Genomic DNA, 23,512 nt, shown 5'->3' with positions numbered 1-23,512 from the left:
TGCAATTACATTCATGAAGCTATGGAATTTATGCCAAAGAGTTTGCCTATGCTAGCTCAAAATTTGCTGCTGGAGATGATATATATTTGCTAACCTAAGAATACATTTTCCACTGTCCAGCTGCTAGTTAAGAAGATTAATGACTGCTTTTTGGTTCCAATTAAACTCCTTTATCACAAAGAGGGACCAAACAAGTCTTGATTCAAAAGTACTGCTTGAAAAAGAAGACCAGGGCTGCATAACACTGACATTTTATTAGAATTCATTTGTAACAAATGGAACTTGTGTCAGCAAAGAACTGATTTTCATACAGACTTTCTTTCGCCACCAATGTAACGAAGTAAGAAAATAAAAAGCACGCCTTTCATTCTGTAAAACATTTACGCGTACTACTAATTAGAGGTAATTGTATCTTTTTTAAACAAGCCATTTTACAAGGTAATTTTTTAAATTCTTCAGTCTATGCATCCAAAACAAGAGCAAAGAACACAATTTTTTATTATCTTTGTAAAGACACTCCAAGCTTGAATGGCAAAGCCACATAACGGATGGTTACGATGAGACCTGCAGCCTTCTGATATCTGTGGAGTATCAGGGCACCAAGACAAAAAATAAATTAAAAAAATAATAAGAAAGAAAATAAAAGAAATGAAAGGAAAAGAAGAAAAAAGAAAAATAAAGAAAAAATAGGAGAGAAAAAAAGGAAAAAAAGCAGTTGCTTTTTTTTAGTCATTGCAAACATTTTTTTTCCTTTTTACATGTTCTGTGTCATTTAAATACACACAAGTGGATTTTATAAGCAGTTTCTTACAGATGGGTTCAAGTTATAACATTATTGGGTGTAGAATCAATAGGGCAGTGCATAGTACAAAGGTATATATAGAAAGTGCAAATCTCCCTAGAGGGCCACTCCTTCCTCCAGCCATCCTCTCCACTATCTAACCACTCAAATAATTTTTTTAAAAAGAGCTAAATTAAACTTCTGTATAAATCACTTTTATATATTTTGTGGGGTTTCCCCCCTCGTTGCAACTGATTACATAATTAGACACAACTACGCAGATAAACGTAAATAATAGCACCTTACTGGTTATGCTGACAAAACCAATTTTAAGCTTGGAAATGGATGACGTATGCAGACAAAGATGCTCACAATTTAAATTAACTTTAGGGTGACTGTATATAAGAACACAGAAAGTGGAATGCACATCAATGATGCTAACAGTTATTTAAGAAACATAAAAACCTAAACCAAATATTTAGTTGTACAATAGTTTTCCTCTCAAATTGGGTCTGTTTTTTTTTTTAATTTATTTTTATTTTTTTTAATTTTTATTTCCTCATTTTCTTTGGAGCTTGCAAGACAGTCTGCTAGGGACAATGTGCTGATCCTTTTAGAGATCCAGTGTGCAAGAATCTTCCCTAGTCTGTGTTTCCAAAATGATGCTCTTCTGATTATTGTTTTCCTGATCCCTTACATTTGAGTTGAAGAACATGACCACACCACATAGACTGGTACATCTATAATTATTTTAAAATACAAATCAAGAAAGAAGAAGAAAAAGAATCATAATGCACATTCTTCCCTGGTTCAGATGTAAGTCATAGAATCTCATTCTGAGGTAGCCTTCTACAATACTTCTGTTCCATATATATATATTTGTTTTGATATTTTTGTGTGTGTGTGTGTGCCTTTTTTATGAAAGTGCTCAAATGAAATGCTTGCTAGCGTTTGGTCTTTCATACTTTTCTTTCTGCCAGAAGTGGGAAAAGAGGAAGAAGGAGAAAAAACGGTTGAGGTCACATTGACAAGCCATACTAATGCTCCTATTTGAAACCCCAAAGAAAGAATTCCCTTAATACTCATGTACTGAAAATGGAGAAGGCATGATGGAAATGAGGGTCAATGTAAATGGCATCGTATTAAGAGTCTCAAAAAAGTACTTTGTGCTGTGTACAGAATTTTATTTGTTCCCTTGAAGAAAATCTAGTGTAATTCTGAAATATATCCTGTGGGCTCAGTCTTGCCAGCCTTACAAAAACCCTCCCACTGAAAGCAATGGTTTGACTTTAGCAATCTGTTGACACAAACAAATTAGCAGGACTTGCCCCATAGTAACACTACTACTAATAATAATAAAAAAAAGATGCCTGAACACTACTGATGTCAACCACTGTTACTGTACTGCTACATCTCTGCAATGATAACACTATAACCAGTGACACAGTGGCTTTGAAAAGCCAACGAGAAATAGATTTTTGATTTGCGGGCTGGTCTGTTATTGGACATATGGAAAGATAAAGGGCTTTGACTTCCTATGAGTTTTGGGTTATTATTTATTACCATCCATACTTGATTAGAAACTGGAAATGCATATTTTTCAAAATTGGCTGATACATGTATTAAAATGTTTGAAAAGAATAACAGAAATACAAACAAACTGAACTAAATACAAATGAAAGCTAACTTAAAGAAATGCTATTCAAAATAGGCATCAAATATAAGGCACTCTAAATGTAAAATTAAAATAAAACCCAGCATCCCCAAACAATGCTGTATGCCACAAAATGTTTGATTTCACAGAGCAATGTGTGTTTGGCTTTGCCCTGTTACACAGAATAAATGTAAATTATATAGCACACACTACAGACAGTATACTATTGAATACATTTTTAAAACATCTTAATACCTAGTATATTACAACATTCTCCCCTCCTAAAGGGATATGCACTGACCTTTCCCACATGCACACCTCCTACATTTAATAATATGATTTCTTATTGCACTATAGTGTTACAAATATTGAACTTCACTGGAAGCCTAAATCACGTACTCTGTGTGCATGTGTGCATGTGTGTGCATGGTGTGCATGTGTGTGTTCAAGTGGCAATGTGTATAGAAATATTACTTGGGATAGAGATGATGTTCAAATATCAATGATGTGCATTCCTCACTTCCCTTTGAAACAGGAGTTTATGGACCTTGGAAATGCAGAGATGATCAAATAGTAGTTTAATATAATTGCAGTATGCTGAAAAACTTTCCCAATACTTTGATAAATCCAGGTATGGAAGAACTGGTATGTTCATGTGTATGTGTGTGAATATCTACCTATCTGTATCTCTGTAACTATACAGAGAGTTAGACAAGGGTAGAGAGTAATACATACAAGTACTTATATATATATAGAAAGAGAGAGGGTGTGGGTGTGCATGTGCATAAGTGTGCATGTGTGTGTGTGTTAGCAGCATCTTTATACTTTGCGCCTCCCTGTTGATTCCAAAAGAAACAAAAAAGCCCCATTCTGATTTAACTGATTACAATGAATATTTTCTTAAAGAAAAGTAAAACAAACAAAACTGTAAAAGTAATATCTAACAAGACTGTGGTACTGTAGATAAATATAGGACTGCACAAAAATGTGCAAATTTTCAAATTATTTACCATTTCTACAGCACAATATTACAGATAACAGTTCTACAGCTTAAAAAAAATCTGCAGTTTTTAAACAAAAAGATTAACAGTTATGCAACCTTTTGTTTAATTCACTTCATTGAATGATAAACTTTTGTTAAAAAAAGGAAAAAGTTTACACAGTTAAAAATGAAGCACAGGTCAGCAGTATCTTTACAATACTAAAAAACTAAATCAAGGACTTTCTCTTTAAACATTCCCACATTTTCCCTAAAGTGTTATGATGAGCAGTACGATGGGAAGGGGTGATGTTGAAGTAAAGAGTCTTTGTTTGAGAAGCCAGGACCCAACCTTTTAGCAAACACCTTGCACTGAACTGCAGTTCTCTCAAAATTCCTCTTTGCAAAAGCATGCAATCCTGAACAAGATGACCATCCTTTTGATTAATTTCCTCTTCCCTTTCACTTCAACCAATGTCGAATCCTTGAGGTATCTGTAAATGAGATCCTTCAGACGCCTCAGTGGTCAGGATTCTTTTATTATGGTTACGTTATTAAACTGTGAATTCTTGGTCCACATGGAATAGGGTTTTTTGTTGTTGTTGTTTCTGTTTTAAATATCCCCATTATGTTTGTTTGTTTGTTTTATTTTATATATCCCCAATAATCGCTCCTTAGCTAAGAGTTAAGAAGTACTTCTAAAGCACATCGTATGGCTCAGAAGCGGCTCTCTGGATCTTAAAGGGCCTGCAATAAAAATCCGCGATGGGTTTTTATGTTGCATAGTGATCAAAGCTGCCCAGATATTCCAGTGCGGCTCGATAGCAGAACTGGTATTGATCCTGGAGAAAGACAGATAGAAAACAAAAGCATTCAAAAAGCCAGCTTGTTGCTTGGTTTCTATTTTCTTTCAACTAAGAGCTTCTATGTGGCTAGAGACAAATATCACTGAGGCATCTGCAGCTCAGTAATATTCTCATGTTTACATCAACAGAAAACCAGTCTGAGTTACAACAGATTAACTTAGACATTTATTTAATGCAGTATTATTTTCCACATAATGCAGCTTCTTTTTGTGCAGAGGCTATATATCCAGGCACTGACCATTTGTTATTCTGTATTAATTTAATATCAATACAAAGCTTTCCTCTTGTGGGAGCATACTAAGATGCTTTTCCTCCATGTACTTGAAAATAAGTAGCAAAATATCCAAATAACTTCATAGTAAATCCAACATACTAAGTGACAAAATTAATCACAGCCTTGATATGGAATACTGTATGGAAAACCACCAGGTTAAAAATCATGTTCAGGAAGCAAAGGCAATCCCAACCTTTCAATAATACAGCCTGTGGCAAGAGAAGGGCCTTAAGAGATAAATACGCAGCTAAAGCACCTTACTAACATGAAAACAGATGGTGTTTCAACCAATACCCAGAAGAACAGAAAAGTTTCAGTGTGGTGAGAGATTTGCTTATACCTCTGGTGAATCCAGCATTTGGTATTTTGTGTTATTCTAACCCATGCACAACAGTCCTTTTGCACATATATGTGATATTGCACACATATTACAATGGCACATCTGTGCACTCATTTGCAACTGCCACTCAGGGTTTAAATGTTAAAAAAGAAAAAAAAAAGTTATTTCTGAAATCCACCCAAAATATCAAGAAGGTCTGCTTATTTATCTGATAGTGCTATGTGGTAACCCCACATGCTTTATACTTGTTAAGATAACAATTAAAATTCTTTTGGAGACCAGGAAACTCATCAGATATCTGCTTCAAGGTAGTGTTGTGATCACTAATATTTCTTTCCTGCTTCCTGTTGGAACAGTGGGAGAATGCATTAGACATATGCATAAATTTTAAGTATATGGGAGGTCCACATGGAGTTCAAGTGCTGTGAACTTGAAGAATTGATTAAGAATTAGATTTCCTGGCATACTACTGAAGGAGAGATCTGTTTTCCACAGAATCCTGAAAAAAATGAGTACAAAACACTTGTACTTTCAGCAGTGTGGATGAAGGGTAGCATACAGAAATAAGTCAAAGTAGTACTAGGGAGAATATGTTGCATATCTGAACTCCGTAGTTGTCAGGTAGGCTCCAAGAAGCACAGTTTTTATGTATACTGGAGTTATTTCTTGGAACCAAAATGACAGAAAGTAGTAATTTTTCATTTTGCTTATTCAGAAGAATGATGGTAATGGAAAAGAAATGGATTTACTTGGCTAACTGACAAGATTAAAAATAAGTCTCTCTTTATTTTTCATATAAGCTTTTATGAAGTTGTCTTCTTAAAAATGACTACCTAGCTTTTATTGGAAAATTTTAATTTTCTTGTGGAAAATGGCAAACTCTAGGGAAACATTTTAAATTTCACGAACTGTAACTTAAAGGCCAGAATCAATCAAATTATAGTAAATAGATGTATGACCTAAAGTGTTTCCCTTCCCTTGCTCTTTTGCTTGGTTCTCCTAACCTATTGGCTCTGGCTTGGTTCAAGCCTCCTGTTCAGAAATTTAAGTAGAAATTAAGTACATCTGAAAAAAGTTTAAGTATTCTTTATGACATGACACAGTCCCAAGCACAGGACATCGGTTGATACTGCTTATCCTTTCCTTATTTCTATGGCATTCTTGCACATAGAAATTATTTACACTACAGTTTTCCTGAATGCTGAATTTACCATTACGATTTTCAGGCCAAACAGCCACTTGCTTGGTGATGTAAAGTGTAGAAAACCATAAAAATAATACAGTTTCAATCGGAAGCCATGAACAATACTTTGCTCCAGGAACACAAAAAAATCAGTGGATCCACCTGCAGAAACAATTTGCCTCCTTCTTTATTACCACACATTTCTGCCAGGAAACAAAGTTTCAAAGAAAAAGTGGGTAATGTTTCTTGGAAAATGGTTTTCCTCAAGTACTATAATTTAGGATCCACTACTGAAATGATGTTTTTCCTCCCCAGCCTGCAGTATATACTGCTGTAACAGGAAATAGTCCTTGCAGTATCTTTATGGCAGATTTCACACTGTGGTCATACAGTCACTATATGACTTAAGATACAAATGTAAGCACATTTTATACAGTCTTTATCTGTGCACATTTCACCTTAGAAATACTTCTTCTTTTCTATCACCATTGTATATAGATACTATTTTGCTCACCTCTGTCTGTACCATGGCTGGCCGCTGCGTCCTTAACATTTTGACAGTCTGGAAAATATCTACAACACCTTCATATCTCATTCTTTCTAAGACAATGCTTAGGGTTATGAATACTCCAGTCCTTCCAACACCTGCACTGTTGCATCAAAAAAAAAAAAAAAAAAGGGAAAAAAGGAATGTTAATTGACAGTTAATGCTGCAGGAATTGGCTGACAAATATCTCTGATTTCAACTCACTGTATATGTACAGATTTCTATATGGGTAAAGGCCCATTAAACAAAATTCCACAGCAAACTACCACATTGCATTCAGAAGAATAGTTGCACTCAAGCAAATGTCACATGCTACTAAGGACTTCCTGACTCTCCAGTCTTCTTTGCCAGCTGAACATGAGCTAGCTGTGTGCCCAGGTGGCCACAAAGGCCAACAGCATACTGGCTTATACCAGAAACAGCGTGGCCAGCAGGACAAGGGAAGGGAACATCCCCTGTACTTGGCACTGGTGAGGCTGCATGTCAAATACGGTGTTCAGTTTTGGACTCCTCACTTGTTGAGGTGCTGCAGCATGTCCAGAGAAGGTCAATAAATCTGGTGAAGGGTCTGGAGCATAAGGCTTCTGAAGAGCATCTGAGGGAACTGGGGCTGTTTAGCCTGGAGAGGCAGAGACTCAGGGGGAACCTTACTGCTCTCTACAACTACCTGAAATGAGATTGTGGTCAGGTGGGGGTTGGTTTTGGCTCCCAAAGCACTTGTCACAAAACAAGAGGAAACGACCTCAAGTGAAGGCAGAGGAGGTTTGGACATTAGGAAAAATTTCTTCACTGAAAGCGTGGTTAAGCATTGCAACAGGCTGCAGCGAGGTGGTGTCATTACCATGCCTGGAGGTGTCTAAATATATGTGTAGATGCGGTGCTTAGAGACTTGGTTTAGTGTTGGACTTGGCAGTCCTGGGTTAATGGTTGGACTTGATGATCTCAAAGACCTTTTCCAACCCAAATGATTCTACGATTCATTGCAAAATGACTTCATTTGTTCATCCAGATATGCAGTAATCAGTGCACGTTAATGGAAAATGAGAATGTTCGCTGCCAATGACCTACGCTGAAACAGACAGGAGAAAAAGATGCTAGAATGTATACTACTGCTTGCTTCACTTTAGCTTGTTCAGTTCAATGCCCTGTTTTGCACATCTTCAGTGTGTTAGTTTATTTTCTACTTTTAGTTAAAGATAGTTGGGTGGATTTCCAATTAATATTAAAATTGTTCATTCACACTACAATTTCATTAATGGATAAAAAAAAAAAACCAACAACCCTTAAGACAGAGCTTTCATTAAAGTCTGGATCTTTAGCTTTCCAATATTGACATATGTACACTATGTCTGTCTACATTAGCCTGAAATACCTTCTTTGAATGTATGGTTTGTTTGCTCTCTTTTCTGTCTTGGGTTTCTGCTATTGGCTAAAACAACGAAGAAGTCACAGAAATACCTGTAATCAATAGAGCCAATATATGTCAGTTATTAAAATTAAACAATCATTTATTCATGAGGATGTCTCTTGGACAAAGAGACTGTTAACTACACAGGAAAAAAGACTTTTCAAGTCTGAACTTGTGTGGGTGGAAATTAAGCACCCCATCATCTCACTGTTAATGCTAAAAATTTCACAAGGTTTTGTCCACTCAGATAGACTTGGGAAGCTGGAAATTGGTAAGAACTATTCACCAGACAGCAGTGTGGAAGAACATCAACAGTGGGGACAGACTGAAGATCTCTGAACATTGATATGGACTATGACAGAGACCCAGTGAATTCATGAGACATGTTTGGAAATTGTACGATGGTATGTTAGTGTTTGACCTAGATCAGTGCACTTCTAAGGCTATTAAATATGTGTGACTTGATTCAACAATTTTGCATATCCTGTGTGCCTTCAGAGAGCTGAAGCCAAAGGAGACGTGAGGCACAATCTGACAAAATAACATACTGACAAAATAACCAGACATTACTGGTTTACCTATATGTGATGACAATCATCCTAGAGAAACTGAAGTGTAAGGTCTCCTTTCCCTGATGAGGTAAATTAGAAAGGTAATGGTTAAGAAACATGCTGAAAAAATCCTGGTAAAATAGCATTGGAACCTGCTTGGACTTTATAGAGCTGATGACATTGGGATCTAAACCAAGTAGTACGGAAAGCGACTAGTAGAGTGAAGGCAGATTCACATTTTCTGTTCTCCTTGCTATTGCTATTACTCAACCATTTAAAGATATCCAACAACAAATGGTACAATTTTCTAAATACGTGTGGAAAGTTCTAGTCTTACATATTAGTCAAAACTTAAAAAAACCCCAACTCCTCAGAATTCTTTAATTCAGCAAAAGGAGGGAATTAATTTGTTGTCTTGTGCTGGAAAAGCAACACAGTGAACAAAGAAATACTAATATGGAAAGATCTTAATGCTTACAATTCCTAGCAAGCCATCAAATGTAATATTTTGATAAAATCTATGGGTAACTGCCACTGCTCCCCTGAAAGTGGCAAGCATATTTTAACATTGCACCAATTCCTATCAGACGATGCTTAGGGTTTCTAAAGAGGAAGTCCATATCAGTACTAGTAGCATTTTAATGATCAGTGAACTTTCAGAGCAAGCCAAAGAGCAAAGTGAATTCTACCATGACATTTAATGAAGCAATGTGACAGGTTTTAAAGAATCCTGAATTTAGTAAATGGTGAAGTCACTACTTCATGATGTAGTATGATTCAACAAAGTTTAAACAGTTAGAAACCAAAGTTAGGACACTTTAATGAGCCATGAGGAAGTATCGATGTTTTTGTAAGCACGAAGAGTTTGTTGTTAAAAACAAAACTTGAATGCATGCTAGGAAAGTGTGGTCTTCCTTACTCTACAGCTAAAAGCTGGGATAACAAGACTATAAATACCAAAAATTGGTTGAAGTGGAAATTTTGCTTCAAGGTCAACAGTCCTCTGCTCTTTTAACTTTTTTTTTTTTTAAATTAACTGCCTGATGAAGTTAAAAAATTGTAAATTGTAAAACACCAATCTACTTGTAAAAATGCCAGAGAAGAAGAACATTTTAAAATTGAGGGTGGTAGGTGTTTACTATGCAACAGAGAAAGCAAACGTGAAAAATGTGTAGAGTGGCAAGGAAACCACAGGGAAGGGGCACCAGGGGAGTCTGCCATTTCTAGAATTCCTCTGTACAAGAGAAATCCTTAAAACCACATCATGGTACAAAGTGGATGCATTATTACAGTAATTCTACAAAGACTAGGAAAGTGCAGGTACCCAGGATCTTGTGCTTCCTGAAAGAAGCAACTAAACTCACCAATTTGCTAGGGACATTTCCTATTCATGTAAGTTGACTAACGCTGATAATGACGATTAGCAGTAACAATTGTTAAATTGTTGTTACAATGATGATAAGACAATTAAAGACCAAACCGTGAGGAATTATACTGGACTTGATTTCGTTTCTACCAAAGTCAATGGCAGAAATCTCCATCATTTCAGCATGAAAGATCACACCCATTTGGAAAGGATGCATAACCTACTGCAAGCAGTATTTCATTGCAGTCACAAGTGGACATGTTTGCATGGTACAAAGAACTTAGAAGAATACCATCACTTTGCTTTCTTATGTATGTCTGCATAAAAGCATAAATATTGCTTATTACTCCTCTGCTCTCAAAACTCATCAATGTTAGGAAGGATAAGGCTTGTTTTAATAATGGTTGTCCTTCACTTTCCCTTGTCAAATGAATCCCAAACACTGCTCTGCTCTGCTGTTCTCCTTAGCAGGCCATAAACATTTCTAGCCCCACACAAAATAATAGGATTCAAGTAGTCCGATACACTTATTTTGTTAGTCTTTCACATCAGGGGAGCATAAGGATCTCTGTTAAAACACACTGGTGTTTTAACAACTTCTGGTTGCTCATGGCTCTGGAAGCACAAAAATCTCTCTCCCTCCATACACTCATATGCTCTGGTGACCAAACTTGTTCATTTTGTCTTCATGATAGTATTGGCGCATTACTTGTCTTGCAAGAAGGACTTGGAACCTGTATCAGTATTTTGCATCTCTGTTACACAAATAATAACACTTCATCTACCAAAAGATAATGTTATAAAAATGAGTATCTAAAATCCTAATGGAATTTATAGAAAGCAATTTATTAAATGAGAGATAAGAGATAAAGGCACTATTTTTGGCCATCTGCTATAGACTCTGGAATACTGTAGAGAAAACAAAAAATAGAAGAATATTAAAAAAGGCCACCCTAGATTATTCCTACACACCCTGCTAGCTGTTTTCATCTGCATACCAACTGTAAAGGAATTGAGAGAAGTCATCACATCAAAAAATGGGAATTACATTCTGAAGTTAGAACTCACCAATCCAAACCTCAGTGATTTTTTGACAGGCAAAGTTCTGAATCAGCACTTTCTAATCCATTGCCTTTCTTGAGGTAGCTACCATTTTTATTTGTCTCATCTTGATTGTTATAGTGAACTACTGAGGTGTAACTAGCTTGTTTACAGCTAGCAATTCCCACCAATTTAACAGTCTCACTTTTAATTACCAGCGAAGAAAAAAGAAAACCAGATATATCAGCCTCTGATAAGGCTCTTCCTACTCTTTTCTGCGTGTAGTATTGACCAGATTGTTTTTACCTTGCATTAAGAGACATTTTAAAATGAAAAAATCACGTGTTTCCACATATTTCAGAAGAACCTTCTCCCTGTAAATGGGATATCACAGAACAAATCCTGCTTCATCTAAAGAAGTCCTATGCGTTCCTTTTTAGATCTTTGATTTGATTACATTTTCTGATAGTTCACCTGTGAAATACATTTACATACACACCTTCACTGCAATCAGCAATCAACTGTAGAAAAAAAACTTATCTACATATGAGTTTCTTTGAGGCTTTGTTTACTTACCTGCAATGAACAGAAATCGGTCCATCCTGACCAAATTGCTCTTTTGTTTTATGCACTTGGCCTATGAAGTCAATAAATCCTTCTCCAGACTTTGGCACTCCTTGTTCTGGCCAGTCAGTGAACTGGAACTGCCTCACTGTTCGGGACTGGCCATCCTTTAACAAAAGACACAAATAATGTATCCCAAACGCATGTTCCAGTGGCTGGAAGTCAGTCAGCCAACAACCAGAAAGACAATCACAAAACAAAGACGTTGAAAGGACGTGGGGAACAGCTGAGATCACGTTTAGGAAGACTCCTTCAGTTGCGGTACTGGCTGGTGCTTTTGGACACGCTGGCCCAGAAACGCAGTTCCATTAACAGCATTGCACAGATTGCTTTCTGCACTGGATAGAAGAGTCATCTGACATTCTGCCTGTGTAAAATGTGTCTGGGGCTAAAGACATAACAATCTGACACGGTTATATGACATTTTGGTAAATTATGTTTTGAATTCTGTGGAATGCAAACTCCTTTAAATACTGGGTAGAATAAGGTCTCTCTATTTCCTAGATATGCTTATCTACTGCATGGCAGAAATATCTTCACTGGTAAGACTTGTTTAGTCATTGCCCTCTTGCAGATGATATCTTTAATAGAATGGTGCTTTTTAGGAGGTGGACATTTGCCTGGAAGTAGATGGGTCAAGACAAGGCAGTTGTTTAACAAACCATAAACTTCCCCTTCGATCATCATAAGTTCATTCACTAACAACTTGGACTCAGTCAAAAATTGAGAAGAAGGTTTTCCTCTCACAAAACAAGTTGGCCGTTCATTCCCTTTGGTTAGGAATACAACCAGGATTGTTTAAACTGCAGAATACTGCAGCACGGTTATTTTTATAATGAAGCCACTGAAAGCATTAAGTGCCAACTTCTGCCTTATGCCTATTTAATGTGTAAATGGTCAGGACACATAAACAGAAAAAACCCCAATACAAATAGATGAAGTCAATTTGTTCTGAATCTTCAAACATTGTTCTTGATTTTGACACTGTCAAGCTGCACAGCTGAAGTGTTTAAAAACATTGGCATAAAAGCATAGGCACATGAGCTACTGATGTGAACTAGTGCCGCTGGACACGTTGTTTCCTAAGCACCCACTCTGCCATGTCTTCAAAATGGCCTTCTACTAAATGAAACTCATAAAGAATTGAAACGATTACAGAAGGCCCTCCAAAAAAGAAAGAAGTTATGCTGGAGGCAAGAATTCCTTCCCCTCCCCCCTTCCCCCCACCCCCTCCTCCCGGCCCCTTACCACAAGCACTCAGATATTACAGACCTTTGCAATGAAATAGAAGGGAAGGCCAATGCTTTGCTTTGCTTTTATGTTCCTCCAGTATTATGGATTTTTGTCTACCATGTCTCAGATGAATAAGGAAAACAGAAAATGGGTGTGTTTTCTAGCCACTGCTCCTTGAGAGGACACACACACACTTCTTTGACTTACTATCACTTATATTCCCACTAGACCACTGTGACAATTTAGTAGTCTATTTCTATGGAATGTTTTTGCCCACTTAAAGAACAAGAAATTCAGTTCAAAAGCATTTACCCAATTTTATTTCTTGTGGGCATCAACACAAAGAATTAAGTATTTTCTAACATAATGGCATTTTGTTAATGCAGACTTCTTTCATAATGGCCTCTGTGATCCCATTTTCCCCTAAGAAGACATAATGAAAATTCATCCTTCAGATAGCCTGAGGCACATGACGTTAATTAATCACGAAGACAAAATAGGTTGATTGCCTTCAAAATAACCTCCCACTTTTCTAAAGTAAAGAAAAAAAACCCTGAAGTCTGACTCACTTGCAGCATGTTGGTTAAGGAAGGAGATAGAAAATCTTCAGCAATTTCTGACCCTGATAAGAATTACACTAGAATAACAGTAACTTTTTAGGGGTAGAAAGGATAAAAAAAGATGCTTCTTTACTTAAGCCTAGGCTGTCATTTGAAAGATCACAAATTTCCATATGCAAAGTAGATTTGAAGATAAATATGTGTTTTTCAGGTGTGTCTAAATCAACTGTGTTGGTATATTTCATGACCGTTACAGCTCAATATTTCAATGCAATTCTGTGAAAGCTGCTCTGACTTAGTTTTCATGGCAATAACTTCTATTACTTAATGCTATTTAATGAACGCATGACTAAAGTTAGTCAGTCTGATGCTAGACTAGCTTTAGACCATGTTGGGAACTGACCGGCAATTCCGTAGAAAACAGTGCTGCTTTCTTTTAATGAGATGCTTGCCCACTGCAGTCCAAATACAAATGCCAAATTTCATTATAATTTTTACTTTCAAATATTGTCAAGTTTGCACAGTTAGTTGTCAAAGTACAAACTTTTGGATCCCTACGTGGAGCAGAGATCTTTCAACATATCATCATACAGACTGGCTGACCGTTTGGATTTCTTCTTGCTCCTTGCAGGATAGATTCAGTTGTCTTTTGATGAGGCTGTATAATTTATAATACTCTTTTACAGCCATCACTAATAGTTTAGCCTTAAACGAGATTGCTGCAACATACTGATCTCTGGAGTTTACAGAGAAAGTGAGTATAAACCAGTCAGAAGCAGTAGACTGAAACAGTTACAGAGGCAATTTCACCTTACAGCAATTCACAGCTCACTTTCAGAAGTAACAGGGCATTCCACAGCAGACACTTGCTGCTGACACCTACAAAGGGAAGTGGGCTTCTTTTCTTGTCCCTGGGAATAATTTACTAGCTTGGCTCTGCTAGAGCCCGCATGGTGCTCTAACATTATGGATGGGTTTAGAGGTAAGAGGGAGAGAGGCTGAGAGAGGCTGGTTACTGCACTGTTTACTTTTCTTTGAATACAATTCAGTTAGATGGCCTCAATTACTGGGTGTGACAGCCATAAAAGCCTAAGTACAGAAAACACACAGTGTGCCATTTTGGTAAGTAGTCACCATTGCTTCCAGTAAATTTGCAAGGAGCTAAAGTTTCCTAACACATTTAGAAAATTTTAGGGTGGCCCTGTCAGCTTGCCAGTGCAGTGTTTGACAAAATTTGGACCATCAAAATAAAGAGATTTTTTAAATTTGAGAAGCATTCATATGTGATGGTAAAATGCCACAATAGGTCCATGAACGTACATACACGCTTGGCACTTTTAAGAAGTGGTGTATTAATATCAGATCCAATAAAACTCTTTCTGGCAAATTAAGTTATTTGACCCTTTCAGACGTTTTAATGGTTTGCCAGCTATTAGTAAATATACTTTCATAAATCAAAAATAAATCCTAGCTCACTATAAACTGGAAGAACTTTTTGGAAATATATATTGTTTGCAGACACTTCAACTACATCTGTGGCTTTTTGTTATCAGTGCTATTTTGTGATCTGATCTTGGTGAACTATGTCATATAAGAACTCTTTCAGCTTGAGATTGAACAGATTTTTAATAGATGATCTATGAAAACTGTCAGCACGGTTTTAGTGAAATTGGTTTTTGCTGTCTATGCTTACAAGTGTGGTTAAAGGCTGTTAGGTTAGGAGCCCGTTCTCTTCTTTTGTGAAACACAAATAGGTTTGAGAAGCTGTGTGTCATGTGATCTTTACTAGATTTCAAACAGAATGAAAAACAGATCCAGTATGTCTACAGTTTCTTTTCAAAACCACACACCTAAGCCTATTTGCCAAATCAAAATGTTCACGTACTGATTTGGTGAGTGACAACACTGTCTAGCTCATTGTTGGTAGTATCTAATTTTATTTAAAACTTACATTAAAAGCAGCAGTTTAGCTAACTGTGAGAAGGTCTAATATTTTAGATGCTGACTGGCAACTAAGTAATCAGTTATTCCTGGACAAGTGTATCCTGCTACTTTGCTTAAACAAATAGAATACTACAGTCCCTACAGAAATGGAGGCTGTCAGTAATTTTTCCTGCCATGCAGACTAAATTGCTAGAAATGAAAAGTATAAGGATTGCCAAATATATATTTAAAGTTTATGTATATTTAATCTTATATCAGTGCTCAGTTTTGGACTCAGGAATTCAGATAAGAAATGCAGTATGAAAATGAGGATGCTAGGGTCACAGCTGCATGTACATACTCTGCAGATATACAAGAGTGCTGAAAATATGCTATGCCAAAAACCAAATTATGATGTGCAAACCTTGTCAAGCTTTTCTTATGAATGCTATTGGCTCTGCGGTTTCGAAATCTCAATGTAATGTTCATGCTCACTTAGTCTAGAGGGTGTTGCAAAACCACATATTTACAGCTGTAAGTGAAAAAACTGCCCTCAAAAATTTTCAAGGGAAAAATAAGGAAAAAAAGTAAAATGGTCCTCAAATCCTTCCAGCACAAAGAGTTATTCAGAATCTTACATTGTTTTGCTGCCCAAATGTTAGATCTGAATGAAGTTAATTTTCTTAGACAAAAAGCATATTCATTTAATAAATTTATTTACTTGTTTTTTATTGCTTGTAGAAAAAACCACACCCATAGGGTTTTTGTAATAATAATAACAATTAAAAAAAAAAAGGCAGGAAAAGAAAGAAATTAAATTTTTCTTTTAAACTTATGTGAACTAGTGTAATGTTATATTAACTTACCCTTGCATCTGTAACCTTGAATTCCCTCAGAATATACTGTGGCATATTGTACTCTGCCATTGGATCTACCACAAAATACTGATATCTGGCTGAGCGCTCTGCAGGCCAGTACTGGTGGCATTTTTCCTACAAAATAATGAAGCAAAATAAATTTTGTGTTACTTGAGATCACTACTGTGAACTGGTATAAAACCTTTTTCAGTCAGATAAGTGTAATATTCATGGAAAGTGCCATTAGTGACAGGAACATGAACTGTTTGTCTTGCTGTGAACATGAAGTTCCATACCTAGAATAAAAAATGATCTTCAACACCGTGAGGGATTCCCTTTGATTGATGTATATCTGAACTCATTTATACTTCTAATTTCTATTATATACCACTGACAAGAGCTATCCTTAGCCTAATTTTCAACACAGAACAGAATTTAAATCTTGAGGCCACCTTCAGTTTTCTTTCTTCTTCCTGTTGAAGCAAGTCCCCCTGGCCTCTGCATCCACTAGCCATGTCCTGAATCATGTCTTTTCCCTAGACACATGCCTGACTCAGATTTCACTTATCATATACTGGCTTTACTTTGATGTAATCCTGTCTAGATAGTAAACTGCTTTGTTCTTTCCATTACACTAAGCAGCACTTGAATGAGTTTAGGACGGTAAACTGGGTGCTGAAACTTCAGAGTTCAGTGCTATGAAAACAGATGCTGCAAATAGAAGTTTCCAACTAAAGAAATCCTCATTTTTCAATAAACAGCAGTGCTCTGTTTGTATACTTTAGAATATCAACATGCAAATTCAGTTGCTGAATCTCAGTGTCCCCCACAACAGAATACCATGTGTAGCTTGTCTATTGCGATACATCTACACATTAGAAAACCTTACACCTCGTGATCAACAATGCCACTGATATCTCAAAACAACAAACCTATATCCTCACCTTTTCCTTTAGACATTTTCATAACAATGAAATACTATAATAAAAAATCATGATGATAACCATTTTAGTAAATGAACATTACAGCAGTACTTACTCTGCCCATTTCTCGTAGCTTAGTGAGCATGACCACAATTGTAGAATTATGCTCCCAGAGCATTCTCCAGAAGTCTTCAGTCGTTTCTGCTAAAGGACCCTGTGTAGCTATATAAGCTTTTTGTTGTCTATGTTGAAAAAAAGTAAATAAATATCGTAACCAAAAAAGTGAATTGATACACATGATCTCTGTTTATAGGTAAACATTAGAGGGAATATGTATATATTATTAATAATAACCACATTAAAATCTTATTATGATTGTTTAATCAAACTATGGCTTATTATTTTTAGAACTTTGAAAGGGGAATTACTCTGTTAATATTATGATGTATTACTTTATCATTATTATTTAAATTTTAATGCAACTCTAATAGCTCAATTTTGTGTGCTATAAAAAGCACTTAAGAAACACTTATTTGTGCTGGTTCATTTTGTAGAAATAACTGTCTAACAATCTATTAAGTTTAGGAATTATAGCATCAAGCAGTTTCTGTATTAACTGCTTTCCAGCAGTCTGATGCCTCCAGCAAAAGTGAGGCAGGAAAAAAATTCAGGCATGGAGTACACTGATTTCCTGCTTAAAGCTTCTGGATCAGCAGCTTTATAGCTTTATAAGATGATGAACATTTCATGTTCTTGCTTCTTTCGATCAACAGAAACACCCCTGTGGGTGACAGTGGAGATGAAGTTTGTTTCCAATTATAAGCAGAGGCTCAGAAAATTATCTCTGGATACAGATACTCAGGTACACCTAAACTGCCTTACGGAAACTATACTGCCCCTTCTATGTGCCTTTTTCTAGCAGCTGCTTCATAGCTGAGAGCGTTTGCTGCGTGTTGTCATGAAGATGCTGATGGGCTATACAACTATTTATGTATAAAATGCTTTTGGCAGCTAGGTCTATTCTTAATTAGTGTTCCAAGATCACAGGTTATCACTTTGACACCGAGAGTATACTGTATGTTATTTCTATGTAACTTTTAAAGCAGAATAGTTGTGAAAAAATAGAGGTTCCAAATCAGGAATGTGCTTAAAATCTCAGTAACTTTCAGCATGTAAAACACATTGGAAGTTCTCAATGGCTTGAAGGTAGATAAAAATAGAATGCTTAAGACTATGTCATTTACAGAATTTTCCTGTATTGCATGAGTGAAAATCTAAACCTTTTAAAAATATGTAAAACCCCATCAAATCAAACATGGCATGCTCAGACAATAAACGATACTAGTTTTCAATACTATTTTTTTTTAATTTTCAATATAATTGCCTAAATCATTTTGTTAAATTTTAAAACAGTTCACATAAGAACACATCTGCGTTAGTACCTGTATCCATCAATGAAACTGGCATTAATATAATCAGAGCCTTCTACTCCTCGGATTGGCTGCAAGCATACCCTTGTAGACTCATATGGCATAATATTGACAAGGCGATTTTTGAATTTATTACATGGAAGATTGGCACTGATGAATCTTGAAGTGTGAGCCTTAGAGCTAGCAAGACGCTGTTGAAAATAGATTAAAAGAATTAAAGCCAGGTATAACAAAAACAATTGACACTATCAGACTTGATGGTCTCTGCTCATTATCCATTAACAAATAATTTCAGTTTCAGATGCTTACTTTTCCATATTCTATTGCATTACCTAATATTTGTAAAGCTCCTTTTAACACCTTATAAAAGTTTTAATGTCTGCTCCATTAATGCATATGGAGAAATTTGAGTATTAAACTGTTATACAAACACATACTTCAAGTTACTGAAACAATAAAGCACCAGCAGGATTAAACCACCCTTGTTTTGTCAGGAAACCAACTGAGGATAGAATCACATATTTGACAAAGGATTGTCTTAAATTAAAATTTCAGCCTGCTGATGTCTTATATTTCGATTACTGGAAATAACTGGTGGAGGACAAAACAGCATCAAATGTTATACCATTTGTTTTTGGATCCCAGCAACATAAAATCCCAGTACCTTAAATTCCAGTTCCATTCCGGTGACATTCTCCCCTGTTTCTATTTGTGTCAACTTCTGGATATATGCATACAGGTTTCTGGCTGGCACTTCGGTATTTCCACACGTCACTGCTTCCAGCAGTGCATCGTGGATAAAGATGTATTGGTCCTCAGTTTGAACCATGTAATTCCTCTGTGCTCTCATTAGAGTTACGTGGCCATAAATATCTACAGTCTTTTCATGCTTTATTCTCTCTAACATGGCATCTATCACAATGAAACAGCCAGTCCTGCCGACTCCAGCACTAAAAGAAATGAACAGAGGTGGGAAAACATGAAGGACTATTTCATGCATTGTGCTTACATTTATGGCATTCAAGTTTTAAAGTTTCATAACACTGATTTGAACTGAACAATTTTCTGAATACGAACATCAGCTTTTATGAAAGAGGTTGGTGCCCTGAAATACGTAAATTCCTTTAACAGTCATTACAAGGAATTGAGAATGTGGAATGCTTTTACATGAGATCTTTGCATCTTGCAGTTTCTTGCAGGCTTGACTAAATAGAAATAACCCACATTGTAACATGTTCTAGAAATATGTGTTCTTAAAAATGGCAATTAATGGAGATGATGAATACTCTGAGAATTCAAGATTTATTTGTAGCACACTTCTAACTCATTAAACATGCTGTTGTTGCTATTCTGTACAGAAGTGAATTTATCGGCAAACAATAACATTACAGAAAATGAGTATTACATATTTCTATTGTGCTTTTGAGGTAAAATTTCTATCCCTCTCCCAATTCTGTCAATGGACTCCTATTAACACAGTTTGTTCTCTCCTATGCTCTTCCACTAAGCCAGGCCATACTGTTACTCTTTGCAATGAAGAGCCATGCCTAATTAACTGTGCTAGCTGTAGGCTGGGGAAATCCCCAGATGGACACTTCAATGTCTGTCTTGCATCTCCTGGAAAATGCAAGAAAGATCTGGAATGGCTAGAACATAGACCATGATGCTCAGTCATCACATTATTTCAAAGGACAGATTATAAAAGGACTAAAATATGCTTAAAGACAAAGCCTGAAATCACAGCACTGAATTAGTGTCCAGACTGGATAAGTAATGCTTTTCAGACAGAGGCAAAGGTAGTGCTTCCTTACAAGTTCTGGCTTAAGTCAGTTGCTGGTTTTAAGCAGGAGCTGAAGCAAAGTCACATCAATTCTGCTGAGGCCAAAGAAACAACTACTTCTGTGCTCTCTGCGCAGTACAGGGTTCCTCAGGAATAAGTCTGAGCTAGAAAGTTGCCTTCCCCTCTTTGGTGGACTTGAGGGTAGATGACATGGGTCAGCTACTGTGAATTTGGCACAGGAATAAACTTGATCATTAAATGTTCAGCTGAATCTAAGAGAATTAAACCTTTCTCAGTAACAGACCTACTTAACAGCAGTTTATTTTTATACCTGCTGTCAAAATGTGTTAAAATGTCTCAAGGATTTGTAGTCGTTCCCTTCCTGTCTTAAAGGTGTAGTCTGTTACATGCATGGGCTACCTTTAATAGCTCCTGAGGAAGATTTTATGAAATCAGGAGAGGAAAAAGAGATATGCAGTTCTCACCTTGATGTGATTACTGTTAGTCATACATGATCCTTCATTATACATTTGGTGTAACTGAACAGGAATGATGTAGAAGGCACATGAAGAAGACTACAGAACACACAGGCCCAGATCCAAATATTTAACTTGTGTGATGTTTGGACATCAGCTGTACTGAATCAAGTCTTCAGATGGGTGACTGCCTTTTTGCAGCCATGTATATGACTGAACTTTATTTTTGTTTCAACTACTTGTATACATGTATCTATGTAAAGCACAAGCGAAAAATAAAATGGTGTTTTGTGTATCATTTTTGTATGTGGGATCACGTCATACCTGTGACAATAAACGAAAGTTTCTGGCCTTCTAAATACTTAACTGTTTTCAGTCAGTAACAAATGCAGGAAGTAGTATAGCAAGCTACAGTTTATAAACCCTGAAGACATTGACATTATCTAAGTTAAGGATATTTAAGAACACCACAATCTGCCTTTTTTTAAAATCAGAGAAACAGAAATAAAAATAATTACAACCAGGTTCTAGAGGACAACTATATAAAAAATAAAACCTCACAGTTCCTATATTTTCATGAAATATTAAATAACCTAAGTCCATCCTGAAATTGGTAGTTAAGGTAAACCTTTCTTTCTTGCATTATGCTTTAAGAATCTTTGCCAGTTACCAGTAAAATGCATTTACTTACAACCAAATCAGAAGAAGTACAGAGAAGAAAGATGTTTTAGTCTTACATGAGGTAAGTTTTGTTTTTAGTATTCTACATTTATGTATTGTTAACCATGCATTCTTGCCGCCAGTTAGTCTTTCCAGAAGCAAATCTCCTTCAAACACTGAGAACTTCTGCTAACAGACCAAATGCATCAATCCCAACTTTCTTAGATGGCACTCTGACAAGAAGTAATCAATAATGTGAGCTTAAGAAAACTTACCAATCAATGATATTGATCAGTGGGAGTTGTAGAGAAAGAAAATATACAGATAAATGAAATGACAGCTATCCTAGCTAAATGGGAATTCATTTACCTTGTACAATAAAAGCTCTGCATTCCAGGAAATTTTGGTGACCTTAATGTTGGTAGTAATCACGGAGAAAAACTAAAAAAAATATTGTCTCAGTATTGCTTTTTTTTTTTTTTTTTTTTAATTGCAAATGAATCAACACAAGTAGCGCACAATTTTATGTCAGATTGGTCTCTATGAAAGCTTTAAACCATTCCTTAAATGACACCTGTTTGCACTTAGTTTTTATCAGCCTAACAAAAACTGGCCAAGTGAGAAATAAGAAGGTTTGACAGTGCAGATGTTCTCAGTAGTTTAGAATATGGTTCTCTTTCCTATCATGCATTAATGAATTAATGTTCCAGCACCATGTTTAGAACTGGATATGCCATTTTTGAGTTCAAACACTAAAAGGTTCACTGGTACCTACAGACCACAACCGCAAAATTCTGACCCAGTTAAAAGCTTGCACTTTCAGCTGGAATGAGCAGTTTTCATTTTTTCTCTTCACATCTTGAATTATCATTTATATGTTTATTCTTCCCCAGAGCAAATGCAAAGAGGAATAGATATTAGCATACTGTACCACAGAACATATTTGCTAGTTTATAGGCTTATGCAGAGGTTGTGAAGATCATGACACCAGACCAAAACACATTTATATGCATGAATGTTTTTATGATAAGAACGGAGGGGGTGACACTCTACATTTGAGGCACTGGGCTTCACTGGGCTCCTGACGCACTCCTCTCTGGATCATTTTAACCAGCAAGATATTTTTCTATCTTAAGGTGTTCAAGATATTCCATCTCCACCTATTACAAATGAGCCACGTGTCCACCAGACTACCCTTGTTAGTTTCCATGAAAACTGGTACCAATGCTATGAATATTTTAATTTTCTTCCTCTTCACACGCACATACCTTCTAACTCCAAACTCCAATCGCTTCCTATCAAGAGCAAGAAACTATTCTATCTTTATCCTGTTTCTCCTTCTGTTCTGCTACCACACAGACTTCTTAAAATGGTACTGATAAGATTACTGTGAAGCCATGCAGTTTGAATCCTCACAAATAAGCCACTGGAACATGAAATAAAAATTAATTCCTATGTACTTTCTACTAGTGATGATAATTCAGCTAAGGAGAGTAATTTTACAAATTAATTCTACACTTAGTTATTGCTTTTCTTGCCCTTTTGGTTTGCATCTTTTGGTGTCAAACTTAGAATTTTAGAATACTCTATCATTTAAACTAGTGATATTATGTTTACAAGCTGAAAACTTAAGCAATCTATTAAATAGGCACGCCTGCTAGAAAACTGTTATTGCTTCAAATATTACCATTTATTCTATTACAACATTTGTTTTCAATTTCTAAAAATCTGACTGACTCAGTCCCATGAGCTGAAACATGTTTAATGTCCTGTGAAGCAATACAGCTGCAATTCACAAAAAGAAAAATTAAGAGGCATAAGGGGGACATTCAACATTAAAATCACTGTATGGATGTGTTAAAGGTTGGCTTTTGTGATTAATTTGTAGCTGTTTAAGTGATGATCCTTTACTGATACTTCAGTGATTTGGCAAAGGCAGGGAGTGTAATTGCCAGTAATCACAGGTCATTTAATTGGAAGCAAAGACAGTAAAATATGGACCAAAAATCATTTAGGATGTTTCTGACTTGTATCAGGGGAAATTTTTATTTAATAT

General features: G+C 36.1%; 1 protein-coding gene across 1 annotated transcript in view; it reads right to left on the bottom strand.

Moving 5' to 3' along the window:
* Window positions 1-239: 239 nt before the first annotated feature.
* Window positions 240-23,512, bottom strand: part of PTPRD (protein tyrosine phosphatase receptor type D) — a 376,747-nt gene continuing 353,474 nt past the window's right edge. The window contains exons 26-32 of the mRNA XM_037374079.1: window positions 19,205-19,490; window positions 18,553-18,731; window positions 17,226-17,352; window positions 16,197-16,322; window positions 11,567-11,721; window positions 6,592-6,727; window positions 240-4,256 (exon numbers count right to left, since the gene is read on the bottom strand). Coding sequence (XP_037229976.1) covers window positions 4,188-4,256; window positions 6,592-6,727; window positions 11,567-11,721; window positions 16,197-16,322; window positions 17,226-17,352; window positions 18,553-18,731; window positions 19,205-19,490 — 1,078 coding nt within the window. The 3' untranslated portion in view covers window positions 240-4,187. The remainder of the gene's footprint in view (window positions 4,257-6,591; window positions 6,728-11,566; window positions 11,722-16,196; window positions 16,323-17,225; window positions 17,353-18,552; window positions 18,732-19,204; window positions 19,491-23,512) is intronic.

This window comes from Falco rusticolus, chromosome Z, assembly GCF_015220075.1.
Source record: "Falco rusticolus isolate bFalRus1 chromosome Z, bFalRus1.pri, whole genome shotgun sequence".
Taxonomy (NCBI): Eukaryota; Metazoa; Chordata; class Aves; order Falconiformes; family Falconidae; genus Falco; species Falco rusticolus.
The sequence above is the reverse complement of the archived record's forward strand: the minus strand, read 5'-3'. Positions and strand labels throughout refer to the sequence as shown.